This window comes from Mus caroli, unplaced genomic scaffold, assembly GCF_978045245.1.
Source record: "Mus caroli unplaced genomic scaffold, Mus_caroli_1 scaffold_1, whole genome shotgun sequence".
Lineage (NCBI taxonomy): Eukaryota > Metazoa > Chordata > Mammalia > Rodentia > Muridae > Mus > Mus caroli.
In genome coordinates, this window is record NW_028227256.1 from 156,309,637 (window position 1) to 156,332,443 (window position 22,807).

A 22,807-nucleotide genomic window follows, 5' to 3' on the forward strand; every position below is an offset into this window, starting at 1 on the left:
GTGTGGGGTTAGCAGTGCATGATAGCTGTGTGTCAGGGAAAGCAACCAGGGAGAAGCGAGCATTGATTTTTATGGCATCCTCAAAGAGAACATAGCTAAGTAAGAAGCTCTGGATGATAGATCATTCTAGAGCATGTGCTGGGGTCCAGGTCAGAGGAAAGGACAAGCATGGAAAGCTCTGTATTGTGACCTTCTGGAAAGCACTGAAGCCAACCCCAAGCCCTGACATCCACCCTCGTACTGGAGATGATGCATAGAAACAGCAGAAGGAAACTCTCAGGATCTGTTTGATCTCTGTCCAGCTCCCTAAGCCCTCTGTCTGTTTATCTCCCTCTTTCCCTGGCCTCCTCTTCTCCCCAGCACCCCCTGCCCAGTGGATGATTCACTGCCTCCCCTCGCTTCCCCACCCCACTCCACCACCATCTGTTTTTCTAATGATGGCAGAGGATGAGCTGTTCTGTTGGCCCCGCACCATCACACAGCACACTCCATGCTAGCATTAGCCCTCATACATCCTCAGAATGCTGTTTTATGGGTATCTTTTCCCCAGCAAGTTTTCTCTTAAACCCCACCCTTCCCTTTTCTCTGGTCTCATGAGGATCCCAGTTTCTTAGAACTAGATCAAGAGACTCAGATACAGAGCAGAGGACTAACATGTCTGCCTGCAAGCAGGTTGGTTGTGTTTGAAGGGATTGCTGGAAATCAATGGCAGTTAAAGGCGCTCTCTGTAGCACACTCCAAGGAGCCAAAAATATCTGGGCAGGACTGCAAAGTGGCTTATTGAATTCCAAAGAGAGGTTTGGATGAATAAATTTGCAGTGGATCATGGGGAGTGGAGAAAGCCCTGAGCAAGTGAAGACCTGATGGATGTATGGTGTTGACATAGGGATGGATGTGGCAAAGCCATTCTGGGAGAACCAAAGATGACTGTTGACTGTGTAAAGAAAATGGCCACTCTATCTTTCTCTTCTCTGATAACTATGTTCTTCAGACCCCCCCTACAGAGACTTGTCCCTACTGAGATTAGCTAAACCTGTCTCCTGATCTAGCCCTGTATTATAAACTCAGCCTCCTTGTTCAGCTGCAATAACTCGTCTCTCTGTTGAATTCTATCTAGCAAGCATACTAACTGTCTCAGCGTGCTGCAGTTTCTCCATCAGAGATCTGAGCTGAGCTGATCCCAACTTTTCTGTGGATCTACATGTGTCTGTCTACCTGCCTGCTTGTCTGTGTGTCCATCTGTCTATCTATCTGTCTATCTATTTACATTTTCTTTATACTTTCTCCACCTCAGCCAGAACCTTTCCCTGGAGCCATGCTGGACAGGGCAGTGCCTAAACAAGAATATTTGTATCTGTCCCTGGCTGTTCCTAGGATTGGAGGGCCTATTTAAATGGGCTATGTGTGTATTCTCCTTTTCAGTGTCAGAGTTCTTGGGCCATTCTCTCTAGGCAATGCTCTGATTCATTTTAGACTCTTCTTTGTTAGGTTAAAGAAGTTACTGCACTAGAAGTGACCCACTGACAGGAATCCACTGTAGAAGAACGAAGGCAAAATTTCTTCTTTCATAATGAAGATTTAGGTCAGACCACTCAATAGTGCAATATAGGTCTTCATAGAAGTTTGCATAGATACCAGCATGACCTTTCAGTTGATGCAAAGGAGGAAAGCTGCAGACAAGTGGCCACAGTGACTGGAGTAATGTCTGCTCTGGGATTATACCTGCTATTCATGTAGAGGTGATTTTGGCCACAACTTCCATGTATTTTTGTTTGGTAAAAAATTATATTACACAGAGAATTTTTGTATTTATTTTAATTTGGAGTATATATATGGCATATATAAATACATATGGATCTCAATTTTAAGCAAAGCCTGATGACTTTTACCTACCTATAACCCTGGCACTTGGGAGGCTGAGACAGAAGAATTACCACAGATCTAGTCTTGGCTATAATGGCTGCAGTATAATACCTTGTCTACACACACACACACACACCTCAAAGTTGGTTTTAGGTACTTTGCTAACTGAACAAAATTGTTATAGTAAAATCCTTATTTAACTAATTCCAAGGCGTAGTTACATATCCCAAAGCCATAAATAATTCTGGCTTGTCTTTTAAGTGACTGAGATTTTCCTAAAATAAAACTGAGTTCAGAAACCCTCCATTCTGTAAATTTGGGACTGAGAGGCAACTACATTTTGGAAATTAAGGGAAGGAAAGAGGGATCAGAAAAGACAGGGCCTTGAATTGGAGGGACAAATATTACTCAAAGCTCTCCACATGACTGGGGGAGTCAAGCCCACATACCTCACACGACTGGATGCAGTGCACCAGAGAGGGATCTGGGTGCCACTGACGCCTGCCGGTACACACGATACTCTACAAAAGAAATAAAGGAAACAGAGACATTAGGTCTATGGAAGTAATGCTTAGGTCCATGCTTGTCCCACCAGCCAGCACCAGGGCTTTGAAGGCAAGACCCTCAGTGTGTGCCTGGTGAGCAACTGGTCTTGCCTATGGAAACCACTAACCCTGCTGGGTAGCATGAAAGGTTGAAACCCTCATAGTAGGATCTTTGTTCCACTGTCATCTTCTTCCTTCCTGAGGGCACCACAATTTTTAGAGTACTTTGAGTATATAACACTGACTCCCTGGCAAAGGATTTCCCCATGCCTCAACTGCCACCAGCTCCCTGCCCAAAGGGTAGGCACTGTTGGACTGACTGCTCCACCCTTTCTCCCAAAGTAGACCAGTCCCCCAAGCTTCTTCTCCACAGAAAAATCCCTCAGACCTTCTGGGTCTGGCAGCTGAAGATCAATGGCCTCTGTCTCCAACAAAGCCTGGGAGAACACCATGGAGGATTCCTGACTGGCTTTCCAGGTAGCAGGTGATACAGTTTAATTGATACAGGGGTGGGTCACCTGGTTTATATTTCCTACTTAAATTTATCTTTTCTGACCTCTGTGAAAGCTGGAAAGCCTTCTCTCACCTCCAAAGCAGCCTGGCTTTAGAGTGACTTTGGGTGCAAAAGATAAACACGTTGCTTGCTGATGATCCAAATGTAGAATCTTTTTTAAAAGCTTGGATTGCCTGAGTTAAGTCTCTTAAATAAAAAGGCTTTGAGGCTGAGAAATGATTGGCCAGCCTGAATTGGTTTCATATATGAAAATTGGGCCTTGCTTTTCCTAGAGCTACTGGGTCTCCTGCTAAAATGGCTAAACTCACATGCAGGTTTCAATAAAGCAAAATCAAGCTATGTTGCTTGCTGCTCATGACTAAAAAAAAATTACTTCTTAAAAGAAATATTTCTTTACAATGACCACTCTCAAAATCCAGCCACCTATTTCTCATGGTGAGTTATTGGATGTTTCCAGGTGAAAGAAAATTAAAACGTTTAAGGTTTTGTTTACATTGTAGAGGTCTAAGGATGTGATTCAAGATGTATAGAGGCAAGTGCTGAAGGTCTGCGGGCGTGGTGCAAGGCATGTGAAAAACAACACCCAAAGATGCTGCAATGTGATGGGAAGACTGCAAAAACTCAAGTTTAGTAAATGACATTCTGATCAGCTATTAACTTAACCCCGGTAAAGCAATAGCTACTGTTATTGTCACAGACTCGAAATTGTGAATTTCCATTAGTGGTTTTCTAAATAGAGACTTAAAAGCGCTCCTTGGGCTAAAAACATCTCTGTCCAATTTTTCCATTCCTCTACAGAGAGGAAAGTGTACGCTTGCTTTCACCCAAAACCAGCTTTTGGGTCCTCAAGATCTTTTATCCCTCAGTTTTCTTTCTTGTCAAGAAAGTTCTGTCTTATTCACATGAATGTTTATGCTTCCACTATGTGAATGACTTCTCCCTTTGCTGTTGTTGTCCTAGCTCTAAGGCATGGGTGTCCTATTTGCAGACACTACTTTTCTACAAGGATTTCAGTGCAGATTACAGACAGTGACCATGCTAATACCTTCCATCGCTAGCCTATATCTGTCTGAGCAGATTCACTCATCTGACAGATCCCATCTAGGAATCAACTGTGACCCTGCAAACTGCTGCAAAATGGGCTCCCCTTGCTAGCCAGCCCTGGGTGGTCCTGTAAAACTAAAAGCCCCAGACTTTGCTGCAAGCTGCTGGAAACCAGTCCCTGCTATATTAAGCAGTGCAGCCAATGTGGCCCATCCCTCTCGGTTCAGGTGGGGTCAGCAAACTAAATGCTTCTGAGGACCTGTCCAGAAGTCTCCTGCCACTGAGTGACTCTGTTCCCACTCACTGCCTTCCTGGACCACCAAGATGTCCCTCTCTACCCTCAGCTGTGAAGCAGCTACAGAAAAGACCAGTCACAACTTAATCCCCAACAAAAGGTTGGAATATTAGGTCTCAGCATGTATACCCAGAAATAGCTCAAGCTCAACTGTAGGATTCCTATGGGTCAGATAAAGCCAGGGTTCTTCAGGAACTTGTGAAACAAATTCCCATCTGCCAAAAGGAGTCATTTCCCTTTCCTCTGGAAAAGGGGGACTTATGCTTTTCCCTATTTACATATATCTGTGGCAGCCATCAGTATATCAACGTCTGTGTTAGCCTCCAGGTGCCTAAAGTCCCAATTCACAAATACATTATACATTTCAAAGCCCCTATGCTAGTCTCCTGGCCCTTATCACAAGCACAACCTAGTCCTTCTGCTATTCCAGCACTCAGGATGGCAAAACCTTGTCACCTTGTCCCCCATTATCTCCTCTACTGGGTCCCTCTAGCCTTCTTTCCCTGGCAGATAGCCCTGGCCAATCCAGTCTGTCTGTTTGTCTGTCTGTCTGCTCTAAACTCTTCCAGAGGACAATAAAACTCGCCCACTTATCCATGGAAAGGTCATGTTGGTGGTTTCTTTACTGTGCCCTTCACATAAACCTTTCTTTTGCAACCCTCAGAAAAAAAAACAGAAGAAATCTTCACACATGTCTGATATTTATAACTTAATGTAACAGTATGACAACATAATGTAATCTGTACTATAAGATGTCAACCTGGCTTCATTTTATCATTACAGTTAAATGGAATTATCAAACAAATATTTAAAACTGGACAGGACTTTCAACCTACCAAAATGTCCAAGTTACTTTTCCTACCTACAGGTTGCATAACCCATTTATGTATGAACAATAATCAGACTCCATTGAAATTTTCTTACAAGAGGTAATGAGTTTTGATATTTAAAGTATAATGTTTGCTTATTGCCGTCAGGAAGCAGTGATGGGAAAATGTTAAAATGCTCTTTTGTGAAGTGGATGACAGCACCCTTATTCCTTCTCACGGTATCCTATTGATCATTTACTCAGTTCAGACCAAATGTATTAAAACAAAAAACCTTCCCCTACTAAACGCCATCTTCTCCAGCAAGCACAAGGATCTGCTGCTATGTAGACCTAGTGCTATCCTCTAAACGGTCAACATTGCTGAGGGAATATCAGTTTCTCCATCTAAGTGACATTCAGCCTTCATAGACTTGGGTCCCAAAATCCTGAACTTGATGGCATATCCTGAACAGATTAATTGGCCTTCTCTTATACCATTCCTCAGCATTTATAAATGCCGGAATTCTGGTCTTCTAATATGCTCAAATTTACAACATATTATAAAAGAGAAGAAGACAAAGAAATAAAATTTATCTTTATTTTCAAACCTATTTTTTCTAAGCTCATTTCTCCTATTATTCTCAATATATTTTTGATAGTTTTATGTTTTCATTTAATTTAATTTCGCTATTAGGTGATCTCATGTTGGCAGACACAGAAAATAAAAGGATGCAGAACCCTGCCTTCTGACTTCCTATTGCTAGCTCTTTTTTCATTAGATAGATCCTGCATGCGTGCGTGCGTATGTGCATGTGTATATTCATATGTGTGTATTATGTCCTTATACTGTTTATAGAATGCTATAATCTCTCTCTCTCTCTCTCTCTCTCTCTCTCTCTCTCTCTCTCTTACTTTGGGTTATAATAGTATCATTTTGCAAATGGTCTTAACTGTACTCAAGAAGGAAGAGAATACAGAATGAATTCAGATACAAGAAGGAAGTGAATCATTGCCTCTACATTGCCATTTGATGGTACAATGATATGTCACAGAGGCAATGTGCAGAGCAATGCCATCTTTCCCTCCCTCCCTCCCTCTCTCTCTCTCCTTCTTTCCCTCATACTTTCCTCACTGTCTCACTTCCTCTTTCCTATTTCCCTCTCTCCCTGTTCTGTCTCTCTCTCCCTTCCTTCCTTCCTTCCTTCCTTCCTTCCTTCCTTCCTTCCTTCCTCCCTCCCTCCCTCCCTTCCTTCCTTCCTTCCTTCCTTCCTTCCTTCCTTCCTTCCTTCCTTTCTGCCTTTCTCTTTCTGCCTTTCTTTCTGCCTTTCTTTCTTTCTTTCTTTCTTTCTTTCTTTCTTTCTTTCTTTCTTTCTTTTTCTTTCCTTACTTTTAAATTGTCCCAATCCAAAGTAAAATTAACTATGTTTTTATTTTGTTTTATTTTTACTTAAAACTTAGAACTTTTTCCTTTGGGAAAGCTCAAAACAAATCCTTGACCATCAATTCATCTCAGAAGTTGGCCATTAGTAGCATAAGAGTCACAAGAAATCGTTGTAATGTATGCTAATCCATAAAAATAATAGTAAACTCAGAACAGGCATTGCCAATAGAAAGGATAGTTATATTGCAAGGATCTATATTGATTTGCACTCTGGAAGCAACATGATTTTAAAAGATTTAGTGAAACTGGGCAGAAGAAATAAAAATTCTCTATTTTACTGCATAGATTGTTCATGTACATAACATGCATGCTTGTAATTTGCCAAAGTTTTCCAGGCAGGGAGAAAATCCCATTTGCTTTCTCTAGGAGCTATGACCGCTAACTCGCTGCTTTCCTCACCATTCACTTCCTTCTTCTATCTCCATCATGCACAGTTTTAAAACCATTTGCAATTGTCTTTTTATCAATGCCAAGTAGTTCAAGTCTAGAAGATAAGCATATCATCAGAGATGAGGGCTGTGTTTATGGGATGGATGGCTTTCACAGGTCAGAAGACGCAGCATATCATCAGAGATGAGGGCTGTGTTTATGGGATGGATGGCTTTCACAGGTCAGAAGAGGCAGAAGACTGAGGATGAACCAGTCCTGACTGCAGTTACCAGTTGGCCAATGTCAGTCATAAATAACAGGACAGGAAAATCCACCTGCCTCCTCAAGGATTTAGCATGTAGGATGGATACAGGAAACTTACTACCCACTTTTAGCACCTTACAAAGATTAAAGAGGTATGGCAGTCTGAACTACTCTGAAAACTGAATTAACATTTAAAACCAGTGAATATTGTCAATCTCGCTGTCATTAAATTTATCTGACATTTGCATACATGAAAAGATTTTGCATTTACTTAGTCACAGCAAAAGGAATGAGAGTAACAGAATTGACTATCCATATGGAGTAGGTTAAATAGCAAGGAGCAGTGATAGCAAGAAGGGATGGGAGTCTAATTGCACAGTAAGACAACTTCAAACTCCCGTTTCTCTTTTGCTTTAAACTATTCTGTTTACTAAAAGAACCACTAATCCTTACAGGGTTAATTTGGGAAAGCAAACCAAAATAAAAATGATAGGCTTTGCTGTCCCTGGGCTTTTGAAGAGCTGGGGATCTGACAAGGAATGCAGGTTGTCTTAAAGTTCTTTCCAAAATGTCAAATGTCCCTTTGGTGAAATCTCACTAACTTGCACCTGACTAATTCATAATTATGACAGTACTTAACAATAGAGGAGATCATTGTTCAGGCTGTGAAGCAGGAATTTATGAGACAAAGTAATGGAGAAATGACAGGAGATGATACACGCCTTCGGCTTTGGAAGGAATCACTTTAAAATACAATTTAGGAAGACTCAGTTCCAGGCAAGGAACTACTGCAATGTGTTTAAACCAAACCAAACCAAAACAAAACAAAACCAAAACAACAACAAAATCCCAAAAGTCAGAAAAACAAACAAAAATCTCCTCATGAAATGGATTCCTGAAAGACCTCATCTTTCAAAGTTAAAATATCGACGTTCCCCCTTTAGAAGGTATAACAAGGACTTCTCATGACAGAGCAGAGAAAAGTAGCCATAGCCAATTTATGTTACCCTTAAAAAGAGTTTTGGAAAAACAAAACTTTGTCTTGGTGGAGGCCTGCATTCTGCAGGTTTTGCTTTCTTGCAACCACCACGTTCCTTCTACCTCACAGATAAAATGGTGTTTGGATGAAGGGTGAGATGTTTACCTACTTTGAGAACCCTTTGTGCTCAACCTGATGCTGAAATTAGCAAGTCAAATGAGAGAAAAGAGAGAAATCAAGAGAAGGAAACATGAAGACTTGAAAATGGCAAAGTACTCCTTGTCTGGAATTCATCCCACACTCTCTCTTGGCAGCTTGGAGCAGGGTCCAGGGTGACTATCACTATCAGGAAGTAAAGAGAGTAGGCAGGAGGTATCTCTGCGTGTCTGGCATGAACTATGCTATCAACACTGATTCAACACACAGTGAGTGCCCTGCATCTCATTATTGTCAGATCCCACTATTTAAGCACCCTGTCAAAGACTCAGAGTGTCCATCTGAGAATTTCATACTCTGGTCTGCTGCCTGAAATGTAATTGTGTGTGTGTGTGTGTGGTATGTTTAGTCTATCCTTGTATGCATCACAAGAGTTTTAGAGGAGGCAGAGGCAGGTGGATCTGAGTTCAAGGCCAGCCTGGTCTACAGAGTGAGTTCCAGGACAGTCAGGTTTACACAGAGAAACCTTGTCACACAAAAAAAAATCAAAACAAAGAGAAGAGAAAAAAGAAAAGAAAAGAAGAGAAAAGAAGAAGAGAAGAGAAGAGAAGAGAAGAGAAGAGAAGAGAAGAGAAGAGAAGAGAAGAGAAGAGAAGAGAAATTGCTTTTTTAGTCAAAGGTTATACAAAAAAAAAATCTTAAAGAACATTGATTCTCTAGCTTTCTCAGCCCAATTTGTTTGTTTGTTTTTTTTGTTTGTTTGTTTTTTCGAGACAGGGTTTCTCTTTATAGCCCTGGCTATCCTGGAACTCACTTTGTAGACCAGGCTGGCCTCGAACTCAGAAATCCACCTGCCTCTGCCTCCCGAGTGCTGGGATTAAAGGCGTGCGCCACCACGCCCGGCTCTCAGCCCAATTTGAAAAAAAGGACAAAAAAGAGCAAATGATCCAGATATCTCCTCTTCACACGCAAACACACACGCACATACTAGCAAACAATGGAACTTTTTTTGTTTATTCCATGGAGCTAGGTGGTCCAATTTTTCAGAGATGGAGGATATTTTAAAAGGGTAAAATTTATACTAAATAAGTTAAAGTAGCACTTAAACTTAAATATGTACTGGAAACTGTGCTGGATAGGTGTGTGTGTGTGTGTGTGTGTGTGTGTGTGTATTTTTTTTATAACAATACTACAGGATAAATAGCATTTCCTTCTCCTTGACAGAGAGCACAGAGGCTCCCAAGAGCAAACCCCCTTACTCTTTTTTGTCACTTGTTTCTTGAAGGTATTTTTCATCAAAACCACAGACAGTTTACATCTCATGAAATTGTTCCTTTAATAAATTGTATATTATTTTAAAACTTGGGTGTTGTCATTTGTAAGAATAAAAACTAGTCAGCCCTCTAGAGAAGGGAAAATAAACTACAGACATCCAAAAGCAGACTTCTCTGCTCTTTAAAAGAAAACCAAAACACCAAAATCTGTCACAAAAAAAGAAAAGTAGTGTTATAGGGAAATATCTCTCTTAAATTATTTTTTAGATGTCATGATAAGGGAAGGAAGTGTCGGATGGATGGATGGTTTTCATGGTTGAAAAGAGTGACCTATTTTCTGTCTGACAGGAAAACTATCCCAAGGAAACAGCTAGAGCGAAAAGAATTGCGGTGGGTGTGGTAATACAGAGACTGTCACACAATTTATAGTCAGAAACATTGCTTCAACATTTCTCCACTTCTTGACAACTGTGAAATTTTGGGAAGATTATCTAGCAATGCCTATAAATGTAGAGATCATACAATCCTTTTGAGCTTACTCATTTGTGATGAGATTCAACTTATATACATATGTATACAACATGTATTTACACACATAGTTACACACATGTAATGATACATAATTTGAATCATGTATAGATTTGTACTAATGCATATACATGTGAGTTTAGAGATAATAAACTGTTATTTAAATATAAGCTACCATGTTTGTTACACAGAACAAAGTCATTTGAAGCAGAATTAAGAATAATTTAGTTCTGCTCGCTGCAGTCTTGTTGGATACAAAATGATTTGAAATATGATAGACAGAGATTTCCATGAAAGCAGCAAGAATTATTTATTAAACAAATGAACTCTACTCAAAATAGGTAGTCTTAGACTTCAAGTATATATGTGGCAATTGTCTTATTTGTAAGTATAATGACTTAATATACTTGAAGTGTCCAGTGGAATTGTGGGATGTGTGTGTGTTACACATCTTTTCACATTTCAAAGCATCCTAGCCTTTAGTAGGATGCAAGAGCTACCTTCTTTTATACACTGCCCAAGTGATGTGAAAGGATACCCAAACTGAAGTGAGATATTTTACCCAAACTGGGTAAAACCACAGGACAACCTCCAAGACAGTCAGTTTGGGTTAGAGTGTTTTAGTCAACATATCAAGATTTATCAAACATAGTTGCTTAGGTTTATGAGATATTTCTTCTTATCTATAAAGACAAGGTTAGATTTTACACCCTTCGTGAGCCCCTGAGTGTCACAAAATGACCAAATCCATGAGCTCATTAGTAGCTGAAACATAATCTCATCATTGATTGGATTGCTATTTGATTTCATTTGATTTTGGTGTGAAGGACACTGATTTGGAATTCAGAAACACATAAAATATTCTTGGTTTTTACTTGTGAAATTCTGACTGCTGCGTTATTTTTCAAGAATAAATTATTCTTCTAAAGTAAATTCAATTAGTGTCTTACACTTTTCAAATTATCTGAGTTTGTCCCTTAGATTGCTGGGCGAAACTCATTCACTTTATCTCGTTTTCCATAGCAATATGACACACATTGTGAGTGTTCTGCTAACTGTAGCTATGCTCCAGAACGGCAGCTGGAGGACACATAGCCCGCAATCATAAAGAACAGTGAAGTGTGACTGCAGATGATAAGTAATGGGCACAAGTAAAGTAAGTTTCCTTGCTTGACAACTGAATGAGAAAGTTTCCTAGGGACCAATCAATTTAAACTCCATCCATATGGCTCTCCTTTGATTCTGGGATCATCCATAGAAGTGGGTATGATCCCCATTTACTTGAAGAAATTGAGAGCCAGGACAGTGAACACCAGCTATATAAGAGGCTATACAGCTGGTGACTAGCAGAATTCAGGAACATAAGTTTAGCTTTACAAGGACTGGATGGATAGCTCAGAAATTAAGAATATGTTCTGCTCTTACAGAGGACCAGAATCCAGTTCTCAGCACCCACATCAGACATCTCACGACCACCTCTAAACCTAGTTCCAGGTGATTCAATCCTGTCCTCTGGACCCCATGGACACTCTTAGACAGCTAGGATGTATATACACATGATATATATCCAATATTTAAAATGATACATGTTTTAATGCAAAGATTATAGTGATCACCGATACTTCAATATCACATCTGGACAACTTATGCCCCAAACTAATAATTGCACTATACAATGTTTCTGAATTTCAAATCAGTATATTTTACATCAAAATAAAGTCAAATCCAAATAGAAATCCAGTAGTTAACAGGAACTATCAAATCAGGGCCCAAGCCTGTGAGATAAAGGAGGTGAAAGTGAATGTATAGAAAGAAGCTTGAGAGAATTTAATAGAACAGTCTAATAGAGCAGCCTCATCTCATTCTATCCTCATCCTAAGAAAGCACAACTCACAACAAAATATTATCCATTGGCCTAGTCAGTCATCAATGGAAGGAGAGGCCCTTGGTCCTGTGAAGATTCTATGACCCAGTATAGGGGAATGCCAGGGCCAGGAAGCAGGAGTGTGTGGATTGGTGAGCTCATGCAAGGGGAGGAGATAGGGGATTTTTGGAGGGGAAACTAGAAAAGGGGATAACATTTGAAATGCAAATAAAGAAAATATCTAATTAAAAAAAAAAAGAAGACCCAACTGAGTAAAGTATATATATATATATATATATATATATATATATATATCCATTAAGCTCTTGATTTCTTTACTTTTATTCATTTTACAAATAGCTATTGAATACTTAGTATTTCCCAGTCACCACTCTGGGGGTCTAAATATATAACAATGGACAAAAAAGAAATTATCCCTCATGTTTTTAGAGATAGAAATAAATAAGTAAAATATATAATGTCTGCTAGAAAGTTCCAAGGAGAAAAAAATAAAGGAATGCACCAGAAAAATCAACTAAAATTTTAAATAGAATAGCCAAAGATGGCCTTCATAATATTAGACTCAAAATATGAAAGAAGTATAGGTATAAAGGAAGCAGATATCTAGGAGAACATTGGAGGCAGAAGGAACCACCCATGCAAATGTACTGAGATGCAGCTCATCATATCCTCAGAAAACAGGCAAGAGGGGACAGTCGTAAAATCAGTGATCGAAGGAAAGTGTATGTGAGAGAGCCAGGAAGTGAACATTGTCCTTGGAGAAAAGAGAATATAGATCCGAGGGTCTTACAAGAGTCAGAGGATGGGTGGGGAAACCGATGAATATTCTAACTGGGGTGTTATCTATGGCCTGAAAACGAGAGTGCCTCCAGGACTAGCAATGTGCAACCTAAGGCTTAGAGATCAGTGGCCTTGAAGGGGTTAAAGGTTCTGTTCTGTTCTATTGGCTTCAGTCTCAAATGTTGTAGATTCTAGGCAGGGAAATATGGGTTAGAAGAGGCTCTGAGGAGACATGAGGACAGTTCCCACCCCCCACACCCCCACAGACACTATGATATTTTCAGTGATAGAAAGAGATTCCATTGAGCCTTCTGGAAGGCAGTGATTTCAAGAGAGGACCAGAGAGGAGACCAGAGATATAACAGATTTTCCCCATGAGTTTAAAGGACAATGGACCTGGGGATAGAATTTCAGGATTTAGAAAGAAGGGGAAAGACAGGAAAGTGAATCTTGCTCTCCTGTCTGCTAACCACATTCTCCCTGTGAGCTAAGTATTTGGACTGTGTCTAACCTAGCCTTTCTACACTCTCCTCTCATCTTTTCATATTTCCTCAGCTTATCCTAACACTTCCTGCCTTGTTTCCATTATTCATTTTCTTCCCTGTCGTTTCTGTCTCTGAGTTTTCTTTCTAGCTTCCCCTTTAAAAGGTCCCCATTGTTTTTTTCTAGCTTCCCCTTTAAATGGTCCCCATTGTTTTTCCTCAGCCATTATTTTTCTCCCTTTCTAACTCTACATTTCTCTTTGATCATGGGAATCACCCACAGGGCTGTTTGATAGCAGGGTATTTGGGGAGCCTCTAAATCCTTCCAGGGAGTGTCCTGTCACTTGAGAAGTGGTCGGCAGTTCTATCTATACCCTGTGCTTACCTGGACCTTGATAGGTTCCATCCAGTGCTCCAAAGTGTCAGTAGTCACATTCTCCGGAAGTATCACAGGGTCACTAGGAGGGATTACACATGATGGGGAGCACACTGCACCTAGAGGAATTGAAATTTATAGCAGAGACATGAATTTCCCAGGTCATAGTCTTTTCCAATGCTTGCTTTCTACACTATAGGCCATAAAATCATGGTAGTTACAAACGGTGTTAACATTCACCTCCTGTGTACCTGTAAGGACACTGTTATGCAGTGTGATCAAGAGTCACTGTGGCAAGTTAACTCTTCACCTTTCCCTATGTGCAACCTCCTCTGCCTGGGATAGTATATCTTCTCCTTAGGAATCTATGTATCACTGAGCCATTCAATAATTTAGGGATCAATTCCTGGTTTAGCAGATCCCTGAATCCCCAAATCAGGGCTCCAGCTTTCCAAACACGGATGCCTTTTAGACATATTTGATTTTATTCTAAACTCCCAGGAACTTAGATTTATTGCACCTGTGAGCTTGTAGCTTAATTAGCTTGGGAGGGGCAGGGAGATGTAGAGCAGAGATCATGACATTTCCTCCCAGCCTAGCCTAGCCTCTGAATTGGCACACATTATTACATGCACAACCAAGAAACCTATTCAAGTAAAGGAGGAAACATCCAAAACCAGAAGCAGGGATTTCGGTCTCTCAAAGGAAACTCTTGTACTGTTTACATGGGGCAATCCAAGCACCTCCTCAGAGCCTATTCAAATAAAACTCATTTTGGGGTTCCTCTGTTTCCTCATCCACAAATTACATAACTGCTAACCTTCTTTGCAGTTCTCATTGTCTACATGTCTGTGTCCTTAGGTAAATAATATATTTTTTAAAGTTGTATAATTTAGGGGTGTGTGTGTGTGTGATAATTTATGTAGAAATCAGGAGCTTTTGGGTGAGAATCTATTCATAAAACACCATTGAACCAGACCTGAGTATATTGTGTATGTCAAGGCACAAATACTTGGAACACAGTGAAGAATCAATTAAAAAATGACTGAGGTTTCAAATTAACTCACATTACGCACATTTACATTGTATGGAAATTTTCAAGCCTGTGTAATTCAGAATTTAGATGCAGTCTCATAAGGTTTCACACAAATTTCAATATTTCTACAATGGTAGGGGCCAAGTTTGGGTAAAGTTGAGTCGACTTTACTCTAAGTTAGTTCTGGTCCCAAACAACTTTAACTGACATTACTTGAATAAGCGCTTGTCCACAGATATGGAACCCAGTCCTCTGGAGAGAAAGACTGAAAAACAACACAAGTGAGAAAGACTGAAGAACACAAGTGAGTGCCATCCCAAGTAATCCTTTCTGCAACAGAAGAGGTTATACAGGAGTCCTGCATCATGTGGGAGGAGCCCCGCATGAGTTGGGTGTAGCTGTTCAGGTGTATCTTTTTCAGAGCTACAAATCCAGCCACAGATGGATGCACTCTGAGTCCTAAAGCAAAGAGGGTGACATGAACAGATTTCTGTTCTTACCGATCCCATATCCCTGTCCACACTTGTACTCCACAGAATTCAACTCTGAGGTGGGTGGTGGGCATTCTCCTTGCAGGTTTTCACACAACTTGAATTCCTGGGTCCACAACCCCTCTTTAGTGCAGAGGATGGGAATCTAGAATATCAAATATAAGAACAGAACTATTGTTATTATGTTTTCATTGTACGATGGGAAAATGGTCCAAGTAAATGATAATATCCATTAACTTCTGGAAATTGGGCTAAATGATGATTAGAACAATAAGGAGAGGACTGGAGAGATGGCTCAGCAGTTGAGAGCACTGACTACTCTTCCAGAGGTTCTGAGTTCAATTCCCAGCAACCACATGATGGCTCACAATCATCTGTAATGAGATCTGATGCCCTCTTCTGGTGTGTCTGAAGACAGCTACAGTATATTCATATACATAAAATAAATAAATAATTCATTTTTAAAAAAGAACAATAAGCAGAGTTAGAAATGGAAAACAGAGAAGAAAAGAAGAGAAGGGAAGGGAAGGGAAGGGAAGGGAAGGGAAGGGAAGGGAAGGGAAGGGAAGGGAAGGGAAGGGAAGGGAAGGGAAGGGAAGGGAAGGGAAGGGAAGGGAAGGGAAGAAGGATGGAAGGATAAACAAACAGGGAACCTAAGACAAGCTCTTGCTTCCATGTGAAGCAATCATAAACAAGTTTTCCATTCATGAAACTTAGCACTATTATATTCTCCTTCAGCTCTGAGGATATAATAAGATACTGACTAGAGCTGTGTATTGTATGCTGTTTTAGGAAAATTTCCCCAGATGGTGTTGCTATGCCCTGATTTGTACATATTATCACACAAATGTTTCTTGTGGCAAATGCTGAATATTTTTTCCAAGGCAGGTTTTCTGGAGTGAAAGTAATTAACAATTTTCCTAAAGGTATGTCTTTGCCCCTCTACTGAAATACACATATTCTTGCTGCTTTTAAATCCTGTTTGAAATCTATTCCCTTCCTCCACATGTCTGTTGCCTGGTGTAACTCTTGGTTCACCCCAGAACCCCCCTTCCAACAAAAAATAATAATCAAAGTATACTCTACCTAGATGAAACACAGAGAAAATTAAGAACTATAAAACCCAAGGGAGGAAATACAGATCTATCAATAACCCAGCCCTTGTCTGGCAAACCTCTTGCTGTCTTTTTTTTAAATTTTTAATATTTTTATTACATATTTTCCTCAATTACATTTCCAATGCTATCCCAAAAGTCCCCCATAGCGCCCCCCACTTCCCTACCCACCCATTCCCATTCTTTTGGCCCTGGCATTCCCCTATATTGGGGCATATAAAGTTTGCAAGTCCAATGGGCCTCTCTTTCCATTGATGGCCGACTAGGCCATCTTTCGATACATATGCAGCTAGAGACAAGAGCTCCGGGGTTCTGGTTAGTACATCATGTTGTTCCAACAATAGGGTTGCAGATCCCTTTAGCTCCTTGGGTACTTTCTCTAGCTTCTCCATTGGGAGCCCTGTGATACATCCAATAGCTGACTGTGAGCATCCACTCCTGTGTTTGCTAGGCCCCGGCATTGTCTCACAAGAGATAGCTATATTTGGGTCCTTTCAGCAGAATCTTGCTAGTGTATGCAATGGTGTCAGCGTTTAGAAGCTGATTATGGGATGGATCCCTGGATACGGTAGTCTCTAAATGGTCCATCCTTTTATCACAGCTACGAACTTTGTCTCTGTAACTCCTTCCCTGGGTGTTTTGTTCCCAATTCTAAGAAGGGGCACAGTGTCCACACTTTGGTCTTCATTCTTCTTGAGTTTCATGCATTTAGCAAATTGTATCTTATATCTTGTGTATCCTAAGTTTTGGGCTAATATCCACTTATCAGTGAATACATATTGTGTGAATAAAGAACTCAAGAAGGTGGACTCCAAAAAGTCAGATAACCCCATTAAAAATGGGGCTCAGAACTGAACAAAGAATTCTCACCTGAGGAATACCGAATGGCAGAGAAGCACCTGAAAAAATGTTCAACATCCTTAATCATCAGGGAAATGCAAATCAAAACAACCCTGAGATTCCACCTCACACCAGTCAGAATGGCTAAGATCAAAAATTCAGGTGACAGCAGATGCTGGCGAGGATGTGGAGAAAGAGGAACACTCCTCCATTGTTGGTGGGATTGCAAGCTTGTACAACCACTCTGGAAATCAGTCTGGCGGTTCCTCAGAAAATTGGACATAGTACTACCGGAGGATCCAGCAATACCTCTCCTGGGCATATATCCAGAAGATGTCCCAACCGGTAAAAAGGACACATGCTCCACTATGTTCATAGCAGCCCTATTTATAATAGCCAGAAGCTGGAAAGAACCCAGATGTCCCTCAACAGAGGAATGGATACAGAAATTATGGTACATTTACACAATGGAGTACTACTCAGCTATTAAAAAGAATGAATTTATGAAATTCCTAGCCAAATGGATGGACCTGGAGGGCATCATCTTGAGTGAAGTAACACAATCACAAAAGAACTCACACAATATGTATTCACTGATAAGTGGATATTAGCCCAAAACTTAGGATACCCAAGATATAAGATATTAGCCTCTTGCTGTCTTAACTAGTCAGTTCACACTGGCATGTCTGATGTCTTTGGGTCTCATTTTATCACCCATTCTTTTCACATCTGTTCATGCCAAGGATGTGGTGAAGGCCATTGATTTTTGCCTCCAAAGTCTACTTGACTTCCTGTCTCATGTATGTGTGTGTGTGTTACTTGCAGTGTCTAAAACAAAACTGTGTTTAGTAATACAATTATGATAAGGCGGTGTTTTTTAGTTCATACTTGTGCCAGCATCCTAGGGAGGGTAACAGGCAAGTAGCACTTCAAGATGCTTTGCTCAGAAATTCATGTTTTGTTTGGGACTTTGTTCTACTGCCAAAAAACCAAAAAACAAAAAAATTCACAGCTCCTGCATTTCTACCCAGGTAGGTAAGTCCACCAATGAGAGTTGACTGCACTGCCCAATCAGGATCTTAGACTAGCTTGAAATGAACCCTGGTACCCTACTCACGGATTTCTTCTCCTTATCTCAAAGAACACTTTGAAATTGGAAGAGAATGCTCCAAAACACTAACACGAGTAGGAACTCTCCATGGAACAATATCAGTGCCTCTCACTAGAGCCTGGCTGCATGAAGATTTGCCTGCTGGGTTTTTAAGTTCACTTCTCAGAAATCATGTCATGGCCATGGTCATACAGGTGAGAGCACAGTCTCATGCAAATGAAGTTCACAGAGCCTTCCTTACCCCTTCAGTTTCCTGGTTACAGTTGAGCACACACTGGCTGTCCAGCTTGAAGCCATCAGTACATTCGTACATGCCTTCAAACACCGGAGGAGGAGGCTCGCAAACCACGGGGACGCAGCTCCCTTGTTCCCAACGTCCATCATCCAGGCACTGGATCTTCAGGAACTTGCTAATAAGACAGGAAACCAAACATCCCATAAGGAAAGACTGGACCCTCAGTAATGTGTGACAAACATTAGCAAACCTGACCAGTGACATGGCTCAGAGGATAAAGGTGCCAAGCCTGAAGACCTGACTGAATCCCTGGAACCTACGTGCTAGAAGGGGACCACACACTCACACACTACACACACACACACACACACACACACACACAGAGAGAGAGAGAGAGAGAGAGAGAGAGAGAGAGAGAGAGGCGCATGCATGCACTCATGTGCACAAAAATAAACATAAAAAGGGAGAGTAATAGGTTCTATTTAGTCAAACGTCCCATTGTGAGTCATGAAATTGAAACGGCTTTATTGTGGTTAGCAGTGTTAGGAGTTTTGGTATACTTGACTTGCTACTTCCAAGAGAGTGGATAAATAACATCAACTGGACTGTTTACAGGCAAAGTTTCACATATTAGCACATTGGGAGACATCATATAGTTCAGAGAACAGCAGAGCTGTCACACTCAGGGGATGAATCAGATATGGCTTGAACAGTGTCAGATCTGTGGGGTTACATTTGCTGAAGTTGTTCATAGCCATCGCTTCTTTGAGGAGAGTTACTGTTCTGAAATAGAGGCTCATCTGACCTGCAAAGGACAATCTCTTCACTGAGTTTACCAGCTCTGTTTTGTTTGAGTACGTGTTGATTCCCCTCCCGCCTTGGTTCCCACCTTCACTTGATCCTTGAGTGGGTAGGACTCAAGATTGTCCTAGAAGAACTGTCCCTCCATCTTAGGTCCAGACATGGCCCCTGACCAGAGAGTGGGCTTAAGATGGATGGGAGTCAGACACATTAGGGTTCTTGTTACTGCAAATTCCACTCCACCCCCTCTGACTCACCGCAGTCAGAAGGTGCTTTCCAGTTTGGCTGTTTTAGCATATCCACTTCTGATTCACAAAACTCGTGGTTGCAGATAAGCTCACAATTCAAAATATAAACAACCTTTTGGTCACTGGCTCTCTCTACCATGTTGATGGTGGCTTTAAATTGCCATCTGCTTTCTTTACTCTGTGTATGTGTGTGTGTGTGTGTGTGAGAGAGAGAGAGAGAGAGAGAGAGAGAGAGAGAGAGAGAGAGAGAGAGAGCAGGTCTCCTGTATCCAAGCTGACCTCAGATAAGGGTTAAATACACTTAACTTCTGGGTCCTCTGACCAACACTTTCCAGCTGCCTGGGATGATAGGCTTGTATTACATGTCCCAAACACTAAAATGACATTCTCTAGTGTCATTATCTCATTTTAACATCAAGATATGTACACCATTCTGTATATGCTTTTAACTAACAATTGTGCAATGACTTCTGTGTGCTTGCAATATTCTCCCATTTTGCTATCAAAGAAACACGGATCTCTCTGTTATACAAATGTAGAAAATATCTTTCCTCATTGGGTTGGAAACTTAGAAAGGATAGATAGCAGCTGTGTCATTTCTTGTTTTCAGTTTTCAGGAACCAGTATATAACTGGTATGAGGAACTAAATAAATGCTTGATTTTTAAATCACTGCATAACTTCAGTTTTATTTCAAAACATATGACCAATGAATCAACTCATTGTAACGCTCAGAATAAAATACTATTTTTATCTTCCCCGCCCCCTTACAGATAAAGAAACACTGGGATGCTAAGTTCCTTTCTGGAGACCTTACATCACAGGATGCTTTGGCTTTCAAACAATTTGAGTAACATATTTAAATAATATCTCCTTAGAAGGTAACATGCTACACATGGCTCTCCCCAGCATATGTTATGTATGTTCATTGTAGAACTCTATGCAAATGAAAGAGTATGCTATGTATTATTTAGTATATGGGTTCTTTCTCACAAAGATACATAAAGATGCCTTCCAAAAGTATTTTTTAGTAAGGAGTTTGCAGTTCATTTTACTGTAATAAACCTCCTACACATACCCTCTTAAATTCGGGTTTTTTAAAACTTTCCCCTTACCTTGTAGAGTTTAAATCCTCCAAAGGAATCCCTTCTTTCTCCTAACTTCCACAGTTTGAGACCCTTCACATATCTCTGGTGAGCTGACATTTCTCAAATATAGAGAGCCAGCAATCCCACCGACACCAGGAGGGAAGCCAGATTGTTCGATTGCTCCTTGTATGTCAGTGTGATTACGATGGAAAACCCATGTTTGGTCAGGATGACAGTATTTTTACTTCATGTGGTATTTTTCTGTGAATTGGTTAAAATAGTTCAACCATGGAAACAGTCTCCCCATTCCTTGCCCAGAATGAGAAACCATTTAAGAATGTAGACTTCATGCATTTTCTTGCCAGTTTAACAACCTCAGAGGTGAGAGTAGACAGATTAAACTTGGATTGGGAAGACAGAGTCTGGGTGTTTGGGGTTGTACCCACACAATGTGACAGGATTTGTGCTTCAAACCAGCAGCAGCACAAAAAGGGAGACTGGTAGCCAGAGAAGCAGCATAGTGGAGACAGAGGTCCCTGGACTAGATGTGTGTTTGGGGGAGAGGGAAGAGGTGAGCATCCCTATCCCCTAGCCAATTGGGTTCTTTCATAAGGGTTCCTACACTTTTCCCAGGTTCATGAATTATCCTTTATCATGATTTCTTTTCGTTTGAATGAGTTAATTCATTTTCTGGTTGCTGTGGCCAAGCACCTGATGAAAAGCAAGGAGGAAGAGTTTGACTGGCAGTTCAGAGGAATGCAGTCTATTTAGGCAGGGAAGGCAAGGACAGGCCATCAACACTACACTGTCCACAGCAGCAGAAGGCTATTTGCTCATGTTGCTGAAGACCAGGAAACAGAGAAAGGGGACTCTGGGATTCAGTTGGCTTTCTTCTCTTCCTCTTCTTATTCAGTTCCAACCGCCACCCAATGGGATGGTGCCAGTCACATTCAGGGAATGTCTTTCTCTCAGTCCTTTCCTCAGTTAAATTTCTCTTAAAATACTCATACATGTATGCAGATCTGTGCCTCATTAATGCCTTATGTGTTTCTTCATCCAACCAAGTAGACCACAGAACTTAACCGTTACAACAGCCATCTCCGGGGGTTTTGTTTGTTTGTTTTTCAGCTCTTATACCTCTACATCAGATGATAATGTTTGGGCCTCAGTCTTAGACTGCTTCCAAAGCATTCATCAGGTTCCTTATGGTCCAGTCCTGTGGGATGCTTCAGTCTGCCAATCAGGCTTACCTATGGATTCTCAGCTAATGGCCTGAGTCTTTAGATTCATGGTATGAAGCTTGTATGTCACAGGACCTTTCTGGCTATTTGTTACAGTTGAAAGACACTGTGATAACATCAGAAAATTGGAGTGCTGTGCTAGCTAGTTTTGTGTCAACTTGACACAGCTGGAGTTATCACAGAGAAAGAAGCTTCAGTTGAGAAAATGCCTCCAATGAGATCCAACAGTAAGGCATTTTCTTAATTAGTGATCAAGGGGGAAAGGCCCAACTCCGGGCTGGTAGTCTTGGTCCTATAAGAGAGCAGGCTGAGCAAGCCAGGGGAAGCAAGCCAGTAAGAAACATCCCTCCATGGCCTCTGCATCCGCTCCTGTTTCCTGACCTGCTTGAGTTCCAGTCCTGACTTCCTTGGTGATGAACAGCAATGTGGAAGTGTAAGCCGAATAAACCCTTTCCTCCCCAACTTGCTTCTTGGTCATGATGTTTGTTCAGGAATAGAAACCCTGACTAAGACAAGTGCCTTTGATTATTTCTTGTTCCAAGAACTTGATTTATTTCTAAGGCCTATCTGGGAGACTGAAGCCTAAAACACTGCACCTACTTTGCTTTATTCAGTTACTATTATAGACATTATGATTGTCTCTTCTCCAACTGCCGAGTTTGAGGCAAAACCTTAATCCTCAGTGTGATTGCATTAGAAAGGAGGGGAATGGAGGGATAATCAAGTCATGAGATACCACTCTCCTGATGGGACTACAGCCCTTAGAGGAAGGAACACAAAAACTTGCCTTCCTTGACTATAGTCTTCCCTGTGAGGACACAGCAAAAAGAACATTTGAAAACAAGGAAGGATGTTCTTAGAGAAGAAATCTATCAACACTGTCACCGAGAATTGTGAGTAATGAATGGCAATTGTTTTAGTTACTCAGTCTCCAGTATTGTTTTTGCAGCTCTTTAATCCAAGGCACTTTAGTGACATGATCTTATCTCCCACTTGTGA

At 40.9% G+C, this 22,807-nt stretch overlaps 1 protein-coding gene across 1 annotated transcript in view; it reads right to left on the reverse strand.

Moving 5' to 3' along the window:
• Pappa2 (pappalysin 2) overlaps positions 1 to 22,807 on the reverse strand; it is a 236,401-nt gene that overhangs the window by 35,641 nt on the left and 177,953 nt on the right. Inside the window, exons 17-20 of the mRNA XM_021175322.3 lie at positions 18,438 to 18,606; positions 15,140 to 15,275; positions 13,613 to 13,722; positions 2,313 to 2,384 (exon numbers count right to left, since the gene is read on the reverse strand). Coding sequence (XP_021030981.1) covers positions 2,313 to 2,384; positions 13,613 to 13,722; positions 15,140 to 15,275; positions 18,438 to 18,606 — 487 coding nt within the window. The remainder of the gene's footprint in view (positions 1 to 2,312; positions 2,385 to 13,612; positions 13,723 to 15,139; positions 15,276 to 18,437; positions 18,607 to 22,807) is intronic.